Source organism: Sus scrofa, chromosome 15 (genome assembly GCF_054392235.1).
Source record: "Sus scrofa isolate SSC_HxYL_T2T_F1_AM1 chromosome 15, Sscrofa_HxYL_maternal_Yorkshire_Landrace_v2.0, whole genome shotgun sequence".
NCBI lineage: Eukaryota > Metazoa > Chordata > Mammalia > Artiodactyla > Suidae > Sus > Sus scrofa.
Window position 1 is genome coordinate 137735981 of NC_139397.1, and position 17352 is coordinate 137753332.

A 17352-nucleotide genomic window follows, 5' to 3' on the forward strand; every position below is an offset into this window, starting at 1 on the left:
AAAAAATACACCTATGGAGTTCTTTTGTGGCACAACGGGTTAAGGAACTGGCATTATCACTGCAGTGACTTGGGTCACTGTTGTGGCTCCAGTTTGATCCCTGGCCCAGGAAATTCCACATGATGCAGCCCCCCCAACACACAAACCAACCAGATTGAAAAAAAAAAAAAAGTGCCACCTTGTAAAACAGTTGATGGTATGTGGGGAGAAGGTCTGAGAAGGGGAAGATTCCCATATGGGAGACAAGAAGGCCTAGATAGGGGCAGATGCTCAAGATGAGCAACAGCGCCCCCCGCTTCTTTCTTTCTTCCCCCCCGCCCCCCGCCCCGCCCAGGCCCTCATTCCTCTGGAGGCTCCAGACAGTGTTAACAGAAGATGGAATGAAGGAAAGGAAGAAAAACTGGGTCAAAAGAATATGCTGTCAAGCTATTTCTATTCTCTTGTCTAGATTGTTTTTCAAGTATCATATTTGATGGCAAACTCATAGAGTAAGTAACTATCATGGTTCATTTCCAAGAACCATGTCATTCTCACAAAGTGCTCAAAAGAGAGTCTCCAGAAAGGCTGATGGCCTCTCCGAAGGGAAGGGTGAGCACAGTGCCTACTTCCTGCTTTGTCACCAAGATCACATTGAAGCACCTACTGTGTGCCAGGTTATCTGCTTTGCTAATCCAAACTCTTTTATCAGTAATTCCTAGAGGCAGATCTTTTTTTTTTTTTTGGCTTTTTAGGGCCACACTGGTGGCATATGAAGTTCTCAGGCTAGGGGTTGAATCCCAGCCGGCTCTGTGACCTACACCATAGCTCATGGCAATGCTAGGTCCTTAACCCATTGAGTGAGGCCAGGGGTGGAATCTCATCCTCAGGGATAGTAGCCAGGTTCATTTCCGCTTGGCCACAAGGAGAACTCCCAAAGGCAGATATTTTATTATCCCTATTTTACCAAAAGGAAACGAAGTCTCAAAGAGGTGAAGTAACACAGCTCACAAAAGGCGGAGCTCAACTTTGAGGTCCAAGTTTTATATGGCCTTTTTTGGCCTTTGGCATTAAGTCCAGGTTGAAGAGAGGTCTAAATGTAACGCCTTACAGCTGAGGTTATCTAGAAGCTCCCACTGGCCCGGCTCTTAGGCTTAGTTTCCTGGAATGACTTGGTCTTTGCAGGGCACTTAGCTTTGAGGGCTGCCACCACAGGGTTAGGCAGCTCTCTTAGTGGGTATACGGAGATCAAAGCAGAGAGGACAGAGCTTGGGATGCAAATGATGTCCCTCTGATGCTAATCGAAAGCCACTGGGAAGGGGTGGGGGCAGTGAGTGACTTAAGTGCTTACCTCCTGCTGATGACAAAGGCGGCAATGAGAATGACCACCAGCACAACGCTGCCTGAGACGGAGACCAGCAGGACGGTGGAGTTGGCCCCATCTCCAATGATCCGGGAAGGCACTGGCAAAGAGAGTTACACAGCGTCACCTCGGGCAGAGTCCTACGAGCTAGAACTTCTAACTGTCACCCAAGTTTCAACTCTCTGAAACCATCTGAAATGCTCACAGCCTATTCTGCTCCTTATTAAGTATTCACACGACAGCGTTTTCTAAGATCGCCTTAAGGAGACAAAGGCATTCTTTTGATAATTAGGTGAAGAAGGCTCATAAATCCTATGGTAAACATTTCCACTCAGCGCTTTTTCGCTTCTTTTCTTTTCTATGCTCAGTCCATATTCTTACTTAAGTTCCTGATAAATTCCGCAGTGAGAAAGACTTCTGGAAATTTCAAAAAGAACAAGCAGTTGTGAATGATTCCCTGCCACAGCACCCTGCACCCTGCCTACTAATCAAACAAACAAACAACAACACTGTCTATTTTTGCCGGGCTCAACAGCCACTTCCTCCTTGAAGCCATCCGGGATACTCTCAAAGGCTATCGGAACCCCTTCAGATTTAATTCTAGAGTACTTCCCCCTTTTTAAAAAAGTTCTTATTTAATCATGTGTGAATAAAATTACTTTCTGGAACTGAGGTACAAAATTCTGCCCTACCATCTCCTTATTCAGTAGGCTCTATTTGGGTTTGTTAATTAAGGAGGGGAGATGTCTTGTGTAAATTGCTTATGCATAGCTAGGTTCTCTGCTAACATTTTGATTCAGCCATCCAGTTGGTCCAACTTACAGTGTTGAAAGACTGATGTGGTTGTCTAGAGTGGCAAAACAAACAAACAAACAAACAAACAAACACCTGACTTGACTTGATTTAAACAGATTCCTAGAAATAAACAGGAGAAAACAATAACAACACAATGGGTGCCTTCTTTAATCTTCCTAGGGAGAAAACTCCTAGCTTAATGTAAGATAGTTAGGCAACTTTCAATTAGTCAGTTGGGCAACCCCATTTTTCAGGGTTTACGGAAAGCTCAAAATAGGAGAAAAACAGATTTATATGAAACAACAGATCAGATACTATTATAAAAAAAGTTCTCTAAACAGCATGAGGGGTTGTAGACATTGGCTATCTTATTTTAAGCCAAATCCTTTGTGATAAAAATGTTTGCCTAACCAAAAATTTGGTATAGCTTCTTAGATTTGCCCTGGGTTGAAAAAAGAACCTCAGAACTCCTTACCTGTGTTAGTTGTGACCTCCAGGGGCTCGCTGAAGTCTCCATAGCCAGCTGCTGTCCTCGCTCGGACATGGAAAACATAGGACGTCAGAGGGTTCAGGCCTTTGATATCTGTGTTCCTGGCAGCTGTCCTGACGATTCGATAGCTTCGTTCGTTCTGATCCTACATTATGAGGGGGTACAAGTAAGGAAGGTGGCAAAATAAACCCTCTGCTTACTCCAGATACGACATTAAAGCAGCCAGGCCCGTCCACTCAGAGGTTGAAAGTAAATGGAGACTGATAAACTCTAAACTCTACCTTCGCTTCAATGTTAGAAGTACTAATGTTACTTAGGTGTTGAAAGAAATGTGCATATGATCACTATTGACACGGACCATGGCCGGATCTTCACCCATCATCTTCTCTGAAAAGAATATTAGATGATGGTTGGTGGCTTTTCTCACTCCACAACTAGCAATTTAACAGAAATAACTACTGTAAGACAGTTCCTTTTTTTTTTTTTTCTATTTTTTAGCTAGAAATTGTCAAAAATGTTGTAATCTGATTTCAATGAAAAAGAAAAATCCTTTCCCTGTTCTGCTTTTAATAAGGAAGCCAATAAATGATTATCTTTAAAAAGAAAGAGAAGACAATTGTTCATTTTCTAGACAACATTGAATGCAAATAGCTCTCTTCAGAATTCTATCCTTTAAAAGAGACAAGTTATTTGTAAAAATAATGTCTTTCTATAACTTTAAGAGGCTGAGGAATGTAATTTTCTTTCCCTGATTTTCTATTAAAAGTCATCAAAATCCACACCTTGATTCTGAATAGCAGTGATCTACTTAAACAGATCATTATTTCAACTTTTATGAGTCATTCTCCCTGATAGAAGGTTTATAGATTAGACCTTCGTAGCTATCTTGATTCTCATTACTAGCAAGAAAAAATATAGTTATAATAGACTATGATGTATTTTTCTCTTTTTTAAGATAAAATTCATAATTGGATTTGATTGGCAAGCTAAATGCATTTGGCGTTGAGACTCCCTAGTATTCCAGGATTTAAAATTGGCTGAAAACTGGAGAGAAAGGAGCGAAGGAAAGAGGGGAGAGAGGAAGGAGGGGCGTGGGGGAGGGAACAAAGGAGAAGAACCTTAATCATTCAAGTAATACCTTCTCATAATATTTGACTTCATATTCCAAGATCACACCATTGGGCCGATCAGGTTCCAGCCAAGCCAGGGCCACGCTGTATCTTGTAACTTCTTTAGCCTGGACCAAAGCAATGGAGGAGGGTGCTATTGGGAAACAAAAAGATATTTGACCTTATTTATTTATTTGCTTTTTTTTTAGGGTCTTACCTATAGCATATGGAAGTTCCCAGGCTAGGGGTTGAATTGGAGCTGCAGCTGCCAGCCACAGCCACAGCCACAGCCACATGGGATCCAAACCTCATCTGAGACCTACACGGCAGCTCTCGGCAATGCTGGATCCTTAACCCACTGAGCAAGGCCAGGGATTGAACCCACATCTTCATGGATACTAGTTGAGTTCATTTCTGCTGAGCCACAAAGGGAGCTCCAGACATTTTACTTTAGACAGGGACACACTTGATGGTACCAGCCAATCAGATCATCTTATTTTTGAAAACTGTGAAGGACTGTCGTGTCTTCCTCCAGGTCCCAGTTCTCTTCCCCGGTACAAAAATCATACCATTTTATAGTTCTCTCTCTCTGTCTCTCTCTCACACACACACACACACACACACACACACACACACACACACACACACACACATACACAGAGTAAATGGTTTGTCTTACAAAGACAGTCGCTGAAGTAAAGTCTGGGAAGTCCACAAACCTACTCAGCCATGCTTCAGAAAAAGGTGTAGATAGAGCAAATGCTACCTGCTTTTTATTATTTGCAAGCCACGAAAGCCTTTGGAAAATCTCCTTTTAGGCTCAGAGAAACGGCACCTCACCCTACCTCCAGAGTATTAGGCACATCCTCTTACTGGTCTTTAATTTTATCCAAGCAAGAAGCTGTGCGACTCTTCTAAGGGCACTGTAGGGAATGCCGGAAGGCAAACAATTGACACACTTTCCAATATAAATAAAAGTACTGCTTAATTACTGTACGAGTTTCCAGTCTGAATAAAACCACGCAAATAACGAAGGACACAAAGAAAGCCAAAGCTACGCTGGCCTCTCTGGACATATATGGCATTTTGCAACTATTTTACAGGAGTTGAAATACTGCTTTTGCTGGCTGGGGAGCAAACCTTCTTCTTTCCACCAAGAAAGACACACGAGCCATCGTCCACTGGATACGTTCTCAGAGCTGAGAAGGAGAAACGTATTTGAGATTTGTAAACTCAGGCTAACCCTTTCTCCTCCACTGTGGTGGTCACCTCTCCAGCCAGCTGTTATCAAGCTCTGCTGTGTGGGACACTGGCGCCAATGGGCCATCTCCAGGGAGAAGAGGGAATAGTCACGAAATGTGTCATCTTATCTGATAAAGCTGGTCTGCAGAACCCGAGATTAGGGGCCATCCTAAATTAAATGTGTATTTTTATTTGTCCTCAAATTGTGAATATACAGGAAGACAAATGTCAGGAATTGGCCACCGGGGAACACCAGAGCAGTGCTGGGACATCCTCTTCCCCAACACACACACACACACACACACACACACACACACACACACAACTGCCAAACACTAACTTAGAGGGGAAAAAAAGTAAAATACATCACCCTTGGAAATGGAATGGGGCTAGCTTCAAACCCAGCTGACAGGTCAGCTGATGGCATGGGAAGCAACCAGACACATCAGTCACACAGGGACTCTTCCTGCTGCAGCCAATCCAGGAGAGGGTGCCTCTTGGAAGTAGGGTTAGGGGGCAACTGACAGCCTGGAATCTCTGCTGGGCTACCTGGACATGGTCTTTCTTTCACACACACACACACACACACACACACACACACACACACACACTCTCACACAGACTCTTCTATTAGGGGTGCCTGGAGATGATTACACACACAAACACACACACACACTCTTCCCTCTTTGTCTCTGCCCTTCTTCCTCTACCCCCACTCCCAAAGCTATTCCAGATTGGATCTCAGGCATAAACACAAGTGAAAGATACAGTGGATACACATGCCCTCCTTCAAAGGCAACCCCAAGGTTAGTAAAACCAAACGGAATGAACAGAGCCACATGCAGCAGACATATGGAAGCCACTGAACATCTGCACAAAATGAAAACCGGAAATGTGCTCATTAGCTGTGTTAAGGCCCCCTCCCCCAACACACACACACACACACACACACACACACACACACACACACACACACACACACACACACACACATTTTCTCTCTCTTTCTTTACTGGCTGACACAGAGCCATTGTCCAGTGCATGCAAGGAGTGACTTTTTTTGTTTCTTTTTTTTTTTTTCTTTTGCCAGTCCCACGGCATATGGAGGTTCCCAGGCTCGGGGTCTAATCGGAGCTGTAGTCGCCGGCCTACGCCAGGGCCACAGCAACGCGGGATCCCCGCATCTGCAAACTACACCACAGCTCATGGCAAGGCCAGGGATCAAACCCGCAACCTCATGGTTGCTAGTCAGATTCGTTAACCACTGTGCCACGACGGGAACTCCAAGGAGTGACTTTCTTAAACACGGAGGCTGCAAGGAGGCTAGGAAGGTTGCCTGGATGTGAAAAGCCACTTCACTCCAGGTAATAAATATACTGCCTAACACAGCCCTTCAGCATCCACTCCAGAAAAAGGGGCTTTTTCAACTCTGATGTTCAGGATCGGGGAAATGAAATAGAAAAGCAAGGCTGTTAGAAGGAAAGCAGGAGGGAGGAAAATCTTAAAGTGAGAAAATGAACTTTTGCTCAGAAATGTTCTGGGTCAGATTTGGATAATCTGCAGATTTCTCGGGAAAGAATTGCCTGGTTGCCCTTGGAGGGGGCGCACTGATTAACGAAGATGGTTTCTTTCTGGCTGAGTTATCCCTAAACTGCCGCCTGTGGAAAATGAACCTGATTTCCATTTCAGGAGTAGGAGCCGCAGCACTCTTGCGGCCGTGCACTGGGAATATAAACTCCTCTGGAGTGCTCCCGAAATCTCAGGCAGGCCCTGAACAATACAAGGCTATTAACCAGTAGAATATTCCCACGCAGCCCTCCTTGGGAAACTCATAGGCGCAAATGTGAAAATAAACCCGGAGTGTATGCTGACTCAGCTGTTGTCAAAATGGAAGAAATTGAGATGAAGGAGGAAAGGAGAAAGCATCGTTTAAATTTACAAAAAGTATGATGTTGTGTGGATGTGAAGTCTGAATTCTTTCTGAACAGCTGCTTTTCAGAAGAGCATTTTTTTTTTTTTTTTTTTTTTTTTTAATTGGGCCATGGTGACAAAAGCAACGCATAAGCCAGTGAGACTGAGAATCACACCTAACAGAGGCAGCCGCGTTGTAGTGAATATAGAGAATAGCCTTCCCTGGGAGGAGAGCTTCTTAACTTCTCTGGCCAGAAGACCAGTTTGGGAAAAAGCTGGGCTTTGCCACACTGCTGCTTTGGACAGAAGAGGTAACCTGGATGTCCTCCATACTATAAGCCACGTGAGGCTTCTCCCCTTGCCTCTCCTGCCCTGCTTTCCAGTATAGACGCCAACTCTACCTCTGGAATCCATCTCCTTGCCTCGTGTGCCTGTGGCTTATTTCTCCAGGTGAGGCATTTAGCAATGGCATTTCTCATTCACTGTCCTACCCCAGCAGTCCCCAAGCATCGGTCTTCTCGTGCCACCCATGTAATTTGCTGTCACATCCCTCTGCAAAGTGTATTATGATTTAAGTAATATTTTTCTTAAATTGAAACACTTTACTTTCTGAGAGGAAGCAGCCAACGACTGTGATTACTTGAAATGAAATGGCAGGAGACCATCAATATAAAAATAGTATGTAAATCAAAATTATATAATATTGTAATTAATACAATGTAAAGAATATTACTCAGCCATAAAAAAAAAAATGGAATAAAGCCATTTGCAGCAACTTGGATGGACCTAGAGATTATCACACTAAGTGAAGTTAGTGAAAAACAAACATCGGATCATATCACTCATATGTGGAATCTATAAAAAGGATATAAATGAATTTATTGCAGAATAGAAACAGGCTCCCAGCCTTTGAAAACAAACTTATGGTTACTAAACGGGACAGGTGGTGGGGAGGAGAGATGGACTGGGGGTTTGGTATTGTCATATGCACACTGTGGTATATGGATTGATTAGCCAATGGGGACCTGCTGTAGAGCACAGAGAACTCTACCCAGTGTTCTGTGATAATTTATGTGGCAAAGGAATCTGAAAAAGAATGGAAGTGTGTATAGGTGCAATTGGATCATTCTGTTGCAGAGCAGAAATTATCACAACATTGTAAATCAATTATATTTCGATAAAATGTTTAAAAATGGTGGAACAAAGAAGGATAGGTAGATGCTCTTGCCTCTCCATGCTTTGCCCCCCAAAAGAGATTAGCCAGTGTTAGAGAAGCATTAAGGGTAATCCTTACACCAGTTTAAGATTCTGACCTTGGAGAAATCAGAAGAACTGAGAGGGAATTGAAAAGGAACTAACTTTCACACAGGGCAATTCATTATCAACCTTAGGTCTGGTCTTCCCTAAAATCATCTCTGATGCCACCAATGGTTTGTTTCCACACTTTGGTAAACACTGGCAAACCCTACTCAATCTACAAATGTTTTGGCTCCTGAGTTCTAATACCTCAGGGCTTTGCCCTTCGCTAACAGAATTAGAAGAAGAGATAAAAGACTAATAAAATAACAGATTGAACACTCCCAATACATGGCTTAATAGGAGATTAGACAAATCAATGCCTTAGTTCAAATGAAGGTTTCTAATCATACTGGGAATTGCAGTCAATATAAAAAGACCAAACAGAGAAAAAGTAGTCTCCGGGTGCTGACTGACATTCCCAAACCTTATCTAGACTTGGCTTTTCCTCAATACTGACTCATCCATTAACCACAAACTTAAGCACCAAGGAACAAGGCAAAGATGGAACAGAGCAAATGAAGCTGAATCAAATACAATCTTTGGTATCCAATTAAGTACCACCTTATCCTTTAGCCACTCAACTGGAAAAAAAAAAAAAAAAAAGATGGACAGATTTTTAATACCCTTACAGAGAAGACACTCTTTAGTATCAACTCCAAGAACCCATTTCCTAGAACTTGAGAAACAGTTCCTGCTAACCTCCTTATCCAAGTTTTCTCATGGCAACAGGGGGAAGAAGTGGGTGCTTTGTCTTATACCGTGTCTGCAGACACGCAGTTATACCTGCAGAAGAGTGAGAGGAGAAGCCAAGAAAGGAAGCTGAGGGTGGATGTACGCACGCTCATTAAAAGAAAAAGGCACATCTTAGATTGAAAGGCATCCTCCCCTACCCAGAGACTTCCTTCATAAGAGAGATGTTTGCTTTAAGGGAAGTTCTGTGTCCCTGGACATAAGCAGGCTTCCTTTAATGGCTAGAAATTTGACATAACACACAACAGGAAGAGCTGGTCGTGCTAGCTAACAATAGCGTGGCGAGAGAATGATGACAGAGGGATGCAAAAATCACAAAGGCAAGAACTACTAAAGGAGAGTTTTTCAAGCTTTGTGATTTATTTCAATTAAGTCTCCCATTTTCAAATTTTTGAAGCAGAATTTTCAATTATAGACATCCATTTTCCTGTCCTGAGATGATGGTATCTGAGACCGCCTTTTCCTATGACTCCTAAGGGGATTTCAGAAGTTTTTAATCCAAAACAGGGCCTCCATACCCTCTTTTTTTTTTTTTACTTACAAATCATGCTGACACATTCATTCAATCATTGTTCAATCATTCTACAAATGTCCTTTAAGCCTTTGCTGGAGGAACTTAATAATCTAAAGCAGAGCTAAATATACATTTATGTTAAAAAAAAAAAAACTTAACCATTGACTAAATAGACAGTAGCTGGGATAAGAAATCAAAAAGTGGAGGAATGCAAGGTGGATTACAGAAAGAACGATGGGAGCAAGTGGAGTAAGGTTGGGGATATATGGTCATGATTGATTGGTGGGAGCAAACGAGAGGCAGAAAGGGGAAAGGATGAGAGCTGCAGGGCTGCAAAAGTGACTGGAAAGTTCAGGAAATCACTAGCACCTTGGTTCTCCAAGGGCGGAGGGCTCACCTAGGACATATGAAATGAGGTAAAGATGAAAAAATATCCTGACCCTTACGAAGTATTCTTCATTTTACTCATTTGGTGGGTAAAATCAGTGAATTTAAAAAAGGATTTTGGATAAAATTCCAGGTTTGAAATTTACTAGCTGCCGTCTTGGACAAGGCACTTAAATTTCAGTTTCCTCTGAAATTCTCAGTTCTCCCATTCATCCCCCTTCCTTCCAGATTCAAGCACGTAAGCTATTGGAATGTATACCCTGGGAGTTCTCACTGTGGCTCAGTGAGTCCAGTGAGTTAAGGACCCGATGTTTGTCTCTGTGAGGATGCAGGTTTGATCCCTGGCCTTGCTCAGCTCACTGGGTTAAAGATGCAGTGTTACTACAAGCTGCGGCATAAGTTGCAGGTGAGACTGGAATCCAGTGTTGCTGTGACTACGGCGTAGGCTGCAGCTCTGATTTGACCCCTGGCCCAGGAACTTCCATATGCTGCAGGTGTAGCCATAAAAAGAAAAAAAAAAAGAAGAATGTACACTCTATAAGCACAAGGACTTTTCTCTTATATGTGCGCTATTCAAGCTCTTGTCTGGCATATAGTAGGTACTCAATGAATTTGCTGAATGAATAAAAGTGAACTAAATGTTGAAACAGATCTCAAAAAAAAGAAAACCTTTGCAGCCAGCAATATGTTTTCTAAATATAAAGTATCAGCAGTAAGTCATGCCTAAAACAACCCGCACCTGTTTCAGATGACCTTTTGTGGATTTCATTTTGCTATTAAGGTTAACTAAGATATTGACAATTAGGTAGTGAAGCAAATGACAATTCTAATTTTAAATGGAGTCCCTCAGGGGTTGCGATGCTTACGAAATTTTTTGAACACATGGGCTGTAAAATGTCATTCAAAAGTAAGTTGCCATTAAAACTAGTTTTGGCTGCACCTGTTACAGCCAACATTTGGAGAAAGTGCTCTTTCCCTTGATGAGGGTGTTGACAAGCTGTTCCATATTTCTCCTCTGTATCTGGAGGGCATGTGCAAATAGTTTTCTGGACTTCCTAACCACAAGGTTAGTGGTGTTGAGGTTCCTTTCCGGTTAGAACCCTAAAGCCAGGAAGGGCCCCAAGCAGACCCCTAGTTTTACAAGACCAGAGTTATCTCCAAAGACACACTAGTGTAAGCAAAGTCACTGCCAGGGGAAGCCCTAATTACTTCGTACATCCCTGAAATCCCACGGAAAGGCCATCGCTATCCGAGTATTAGAGAGCCCTCTGCAATCAAGGTAGAGGTAGCAAGATGAAGCATGTCATTCCACATACACCCACTAGAAACAAGTAAAATGGCAGGAAAATGTCATTTTTTTAAAGATGGAGGAGTTCAGAGTTCCCATCGTGGCTCAGAGGTTAACGAACCCAACTAGCATCCATAAGGATGCAGGTTCGATTCCTGGTTTTGCTCAGTGGGTTAAGGATCCGGCGTTGCCATGAGCTGTGGTGTAGGTCGCAGACTCAGCTTGGATCCCACATTGTTGTGGCTCTGGCATAGGTTGGTGGCTACAGCTCCAATTTGACCCTTAGCCTGGGAACCTCCATATGCCACAGGTGCGGCCCAAAAAAAGACAAAATACAGACAGACAGACAGACAGACAGACACACACACACACAGATGGAGGAGTTCCCCCTGTGGAGTAGAGGGCTAAGGCATTGGTCGCAGCTACAGATTGGATTCATCCCTGGCCTGGGAACTTCCATATGCCGCAAGTGTGGCAAAAATAAAAAATAAACAAACAAATAAATAAATATGGAGCAAAAACCACAACAGGATAAAAGGAAACTTTCATCAAAGCTCAGTGATTGAATGATCTGAGCTTTCCATTAGGAAGCCAAGATAACCTCTCCCCATCAAATAATTCAGTATTCAAAACTCCACATACCCCTGAGAAACTGAGCATGCTTCCTACTTGGAATGCTCATTGGCACTGTACCTGTAATTACACTGGGTTTGAGAGCAGACCACAGCGCATCCGGGAGACACAGGTGGGTTTTATCTCTGTGTGTGTTTTTGATAAACAGAAACAGCACAGATTCAGGGCTCTATGACGACGCTCTCACAGCGGGGCATCTCCTGATGAAGAATTACAGGAGGTGCTTTGATGTCAAAGAGAGGTGGCTCTTTTTAGGAAAATGGTAAATTTAACTTTCTTTGGTTCAAAGCTCAGCAGTTCTCGCTCCCCACTGATGTGAATGCTGCAATTTTCTTTTATTCACTTCCTCAATGACTTGCCATCAAACACCTCCAAGTCATTTTACTGCAGCAGTTTGGTCCTTGTGACACCCAAATAGGATGGAGAAGAAAAAAGAGACGTGGGGAAAAAAAAGGGAGGAAGGAGTCATTCTAGTCCTTCACTTGTGGGCTGTAAAACTGTTTTGGGGGGCCCTGCATCACAAGCATTGAATTAAGAAGAATTTAGGGGACCTTGGGCGGGGAAAATAGCTAAAACAAACCCACTGCTTTTCACTATTGGTTCAGATTAAAAGGAAGGAAGGAGGAAGGCAGGAAATAAACAGATGCAACAAAAGGGCTCCAGGCTGTGGACAAGGAAGAGTGAAAACAGCCCCTTATGGACCTCAAGAAGCCTACAGCCAAGATGCCAGAGGTTCCCAACACCCACCCTTTGGAGGGAAGACGACTTAACCACAGCAGGGTTTCACTTCCCTCTCCAGGATCTGAGTTTAAAGAGGTGATGTTTACTTAGGAGGCCTTTTCCTGATAGGAAAAATAAACCCACAGTTTATACATATCTCCATTTAATGCAAAGCACATATTTAAACTGAATTAACTTGGAGCTTAAGGTGGTTTTGCTCCTCTTTCTTTCTCATTTCAATGCCACAGCTCTGATTTGCTCTTTACCAAAGGTTTGTGCATTTTAAAATGCTGTCAAGCATCAAAATTAAATGCTTCAGAGCACTAATGATATCCTTGTGATTAAGGGTTTTGCCATCACAGAAGATGCGAAGAAACTCGGGTGCTAGTATTAATTGCTATCTTCCACATCCCACCTAAAGAAGGAAAGGATTCCTCCTCTGAGCTTTGCACTACCTATGACACCAAACACCACTGATCAAATTTTACTTTTTTACTCTTATATTACTCAACAGTGCTGAGTGCTTTCCTAGACACATGATCTCCTTTGCACTGCATTCAATCAATCAGTTGGGTTAACCCTCTGCTAGTAGTTAGGTAAAAACTCACTAAAAGACTCAAATCCCATCCACCTTCCCTGGATATATCACTGATGTAAGAATTCAGCTCTGCCACCCACAGCTCATAGCTGCTGTATCATTAATAACTACCTAAGCGTGTTTTCTCACTGTCAAGAAGTGAAATTGGGAGTTCCTGTCGTGGCTCAGTGGTTAATGAATCCGACTAGGAACCATGAGGTTGCAGGTTCGATCCCTAACCTTGCTTAGTGGGTTTAGGATCCAGCGTTGCCGTGAGCTGTGGTGTAGGTCACAGACACGGCTCCGATCCCGAGTTGCTGTGGCTCCGGTGTAGGTCTGCAGCTACAGCTCCAATTCAACCCCTAGCCTGGGAACCTCCGTATGTAGTGGTAGTGGCCCAAGAAATGGCAAAAAGACTAAAAAAAAAAAAAAACAAAAACAAAATAAAAGAAGTGAAATTGTCTTTAAAACAAACAAATTATGACAACAACAAAAAACAGATGGACAAAATTGATATAGAATTATTTTCCTATTCAACAAAAAAAGACAGGGAGCGAAATTCTCAATTAAAACCTTTAGAATACTCGGAATTAAATGACGTTCATTTATATTTAAACATAGAAATGTTAATATCAATTAAGCTTATACTTAAAATAAATGTGTGATGGATGCATTTGTATCCCATAAAGTGATCTCCAAGGTCCGTACATACACTGTCTATTTTAAACAAATACTATAAAATAAAGCAGGGTACAGTGACATTTCCCAAGTGTATAACAGACCTGTAATTCCAGTAGTGGTTAGAATATGGTTTGGTGACATTAAGGGTGCTTTAACTGAGTGATCCAGGAACCAGAGTTTATACAGTGTTTAACTCAGACTCTTATCTCTCCAGAGAAATGGGGGGCAGATGACCTCAGGAAAATTCTCTATAGAGAACGAGTTCTTGCATTTTAAATAATGGATTGTGATGGCGTTCTCACTTCACGTTCAGTGTTTGAATGTGGAAGTCAAAAAAGCCCCGGAATTGGTTTTTATGGAATTGCTTTCTGTGCTAACCGGCTAAAGGCGTGAGCTCCCCTCCCACAAATAATTGTTTCTGGGATGGAGGTGGTAACACAGGCACTACATTTCCTAGGATGGTTCACAAGTAGGATGGTTCATGTGACGGGCTTCTGGGCAGTGGCATGTGGGTTGAAGTGGTTGCTCTCCTTCCAGACCTATCCCATAAATAGCTCAGTTGGGACACTCCATCCTCTCTAACCCAGTCTTCTGTATCCATCTTGGAAGCTCCCCTCCAACCCTCCCCCCATCACCACCAGCGGGATGTGACTTGAGCAGGAGATAAGTTTCTATTGTGTTAATCTTCTAACTGACATCTGGGGTGACCACAGCCCATGCAGGCAACGTGTAGCCATTCAGGGTAAAAGGGACATTTTCCTATACAGGTAGTCTGAGATTGACAATAGTTGTTTGATCTTAATGATGTCTCAATTTTACAATGGTGCCAAAATGGTGCCCATTTAGTTGAAATTGTACTTCGAATTTTGGATTTTGATCTTTTCCCGGGAGTACTCAAAAAACCATCCTATTTTTCACATTCAGTACAGCATTTAATAAATTACATAAGGTATTCAACACTGTATTATAAAATAGACTTTGTGTTAGATAATTTTGGCCAAGGTAAGTGTTCTAAGCATGTATGAGTTGGTGAGGCTAAGATATCGTGTTTGGTATTAAATGTATTTTCTTTTTTTTGTTTGTTTGTTTGTTTGTTTTTTGTCTTTTGTTGTTGTTGTTGTTGTTGCTATTTCTTGGGCCGCTCCCGCAGCATATGGAGATTCCCAGGCTAGGGGTTGAATCGGAGCTGTAGCCACCGGCCTACGCCAGAGCCACAGCAACGCGGGATCCGAGCCGCGTCTGCGACCTACACCACAGCTCACGGCAACGCCGGATCGTTAACCCACTGAGCAAGGGGCAGGGACCGAACCCGCAACCTCATGGTTCCTAGTCGGATTCGTTAACCACTGCGCCACGACGGGAACTCCTAAATGTATTTTCAACTTAAAATGGGTTTATTGGGGAGAAACCTCATTATAAATTGAGGAAGATCTTTAATAACATCTTCAAACAATTAACTAACTAAAATAAAATGTCAGAGCAGGGTGGCCTACCGAAGGTTGAGCTGTGGATTAAAGCTGCCTCAACAGCCTTCCAACTCCCTCTTGAAAACTCCAGCTCCTGGGCACACACAGCGAGGGGACAGCCACTTGTCTGGGAGACATTGGTTAAGTGTTGCCCTGAGTTTCAGAAACACCAGGGACAGACTGAGCAGCTTCAAAGGGACACGAGCACAGGGATTGAATTCAGCAGCATCGTGAAATGTTGGGCTGAAAGATTCAGCTGAGCTGGTTCTAATGTGAAATGGGAAAAAAACCGTGGGGTTCTCAAAATGGCTTGGTTGAGTTTTCATTTTGGAAGAGTTTAGTCTTCAGTGCATAATTGACAGCTCACTTAGGGAAAGACTTGGGCCTCGTGAACTAGAGCTAAACAGAGATGGATGGGCAAATGAGCAAAAAAGATGCTTTTGGCCGCCTCTGCAAGACGCTTTCACACACTTAACATCATTTAATCCCTACAGCTCTCTGAAGTATACAGTTATCATTATCACCTTTCGTTTTATATTTGGAAACTCTTGCAGCACAATGAAATGAAATGATTTGACCAAAGCAATAAAATGAGATTTTTTTATACTCAAGTCTGCCTAACTCAAAAGTATATGATCCTCTCTCTATATCCCATGCCTATAAAAACACTCGCAATCAACTCGTGTTTAGGGAGTAAATACCACGTGCCAAGCATTGTTTTAAATATCTTTTGCATGGATGAATTCCTATTAGCCTCACAAATACCCTCTGAGGCAAGTACAATTATTATCCCCATTTTATAGATTAGAAAATTAAGGTAAAGAGAGTTTGAACAACTCGCCCCAAGTCACAGCTTATAAGTGATGAATTCAAAAGCAGGTTCTGGAGCCCACATTTTCAATCACTGATCTATAAATGCCTTTAATCCCTCCCCTCCTTTCATGGATAAGAAAGTAGAGAGTTGAAGGTTAAACGGCTTCTCTTCCAAGGCATCAGCAGCATCATTAACAGAGTAAATCTTAGGTCTGCTATATGTTAGGTACAGGGCCATCTATGTACATGTTGGTTGCCAGAAATCCAGAGATAATTTAGACATCATCCCTTTTAATATACAAAGTGTAAAGCTTTGGATGATGAATCACTTAATGCCAGAACTACCTACAGAGCTAAGAGAAGAATCATCTGAAACTGAAAAATTAATTATAAAATAAAATAACAGCATTTGGTGTTAGGGAAGAAGAAGGGGGCACAGGGCAGGAGGTTTCTGGCTGATTGGGGATGTTCTATTCTTTGACCTGCTTGCTGGTCACATGGGTGTTTGCTTTGTGATAATTTACTGATGACACATTTGAGTCTTATTGATTTTTCTGTATATGTGTATATATTACAATAAAAAGGTTAAAAATGAGTAACGATGTTAGATAAGAATAGAAAAGATGGATTATTAAAATTAATATTAGAGGAGTTTCCACTGTGGCTCAGTGGGTTCAGAACCTGACATCGTCTCCATGAGGGGGCTGGTTCGACTAGCCTGGATGTGGCCATAAAAAGAACAATAAATAAATAAAATTAATATTAGAAAGACCCATTCACAATGTTTAGTTAACCCTTCGGGTAAAAAGATCTAGGAGTGCCAGCAAAGATTCAAGTTTTTGCAAATTTGGGCTTTTGTCTAACTATTTAATCACTATATTGAATAGCTGAGCCATACAACAACCATTGCTCTGGGTGGTAAAGAAAACCATGACTTAAATGTTAGTTTTTCTTTGCAAAACAACTATCTTGACTTAGAATTCCCTACAAAGAGAGCCATACCAGGAGTTGTAGAATTACAAGCGAGTGATGCCCAACTTGAAACTAAGGCCACATCCCCCAGAATTACCCAAGAATGACTTAAGGGGCACTCTGGGGTCTCTGATGCAGTTCACGTGTTCTGTTTTGTCTGAGAGCTGCTTGTTTTACTTTCTATCTGCTTACTAAGAAATTTGTTGGCAGGTTCTGACAAGGATGGCCCAACATTTGCCAACAGAAACATGGCAGGATTCAGTGTGTATTTCCTGTTAAGTAGGAATGCCAGTTTGAGGCAAACAGGAAAACAAGTCTTTCCACTGGAGGACGATTTATAAGATGTTGGCCTGAGCAACACAATCG

The 17352-nt window shown here is 42.3% G+C and overlaps 1 protein-coding gene across 4 annotated transcripts in view; it reads right to left on the minus strand.

Annotated features, from left to right (window-relative positions):
- EPHA4 (EPH receptor A4) overlaps positions 1-17352 on the minus strand; it is a 151075-nt gene that overhangs the window by 34591 nt on the left and 99132 nt on the right. For all 4 annotated transcript variants that reach the window (XM_084998069.1, XM_084998067.1, XM_084998068.1 and 1 more), the window contains 3 exon segments: positions 3763-3887; positions 2610-2769; positions 1328-1439 (listed from right to left, as the gene is read on the minus strand). In XM_084998069.1, coding sequence (XP_084854195.1) covers positions 1328-1439; positions 2610-2769; positions 3763-3887 — 397 coding nt within the window.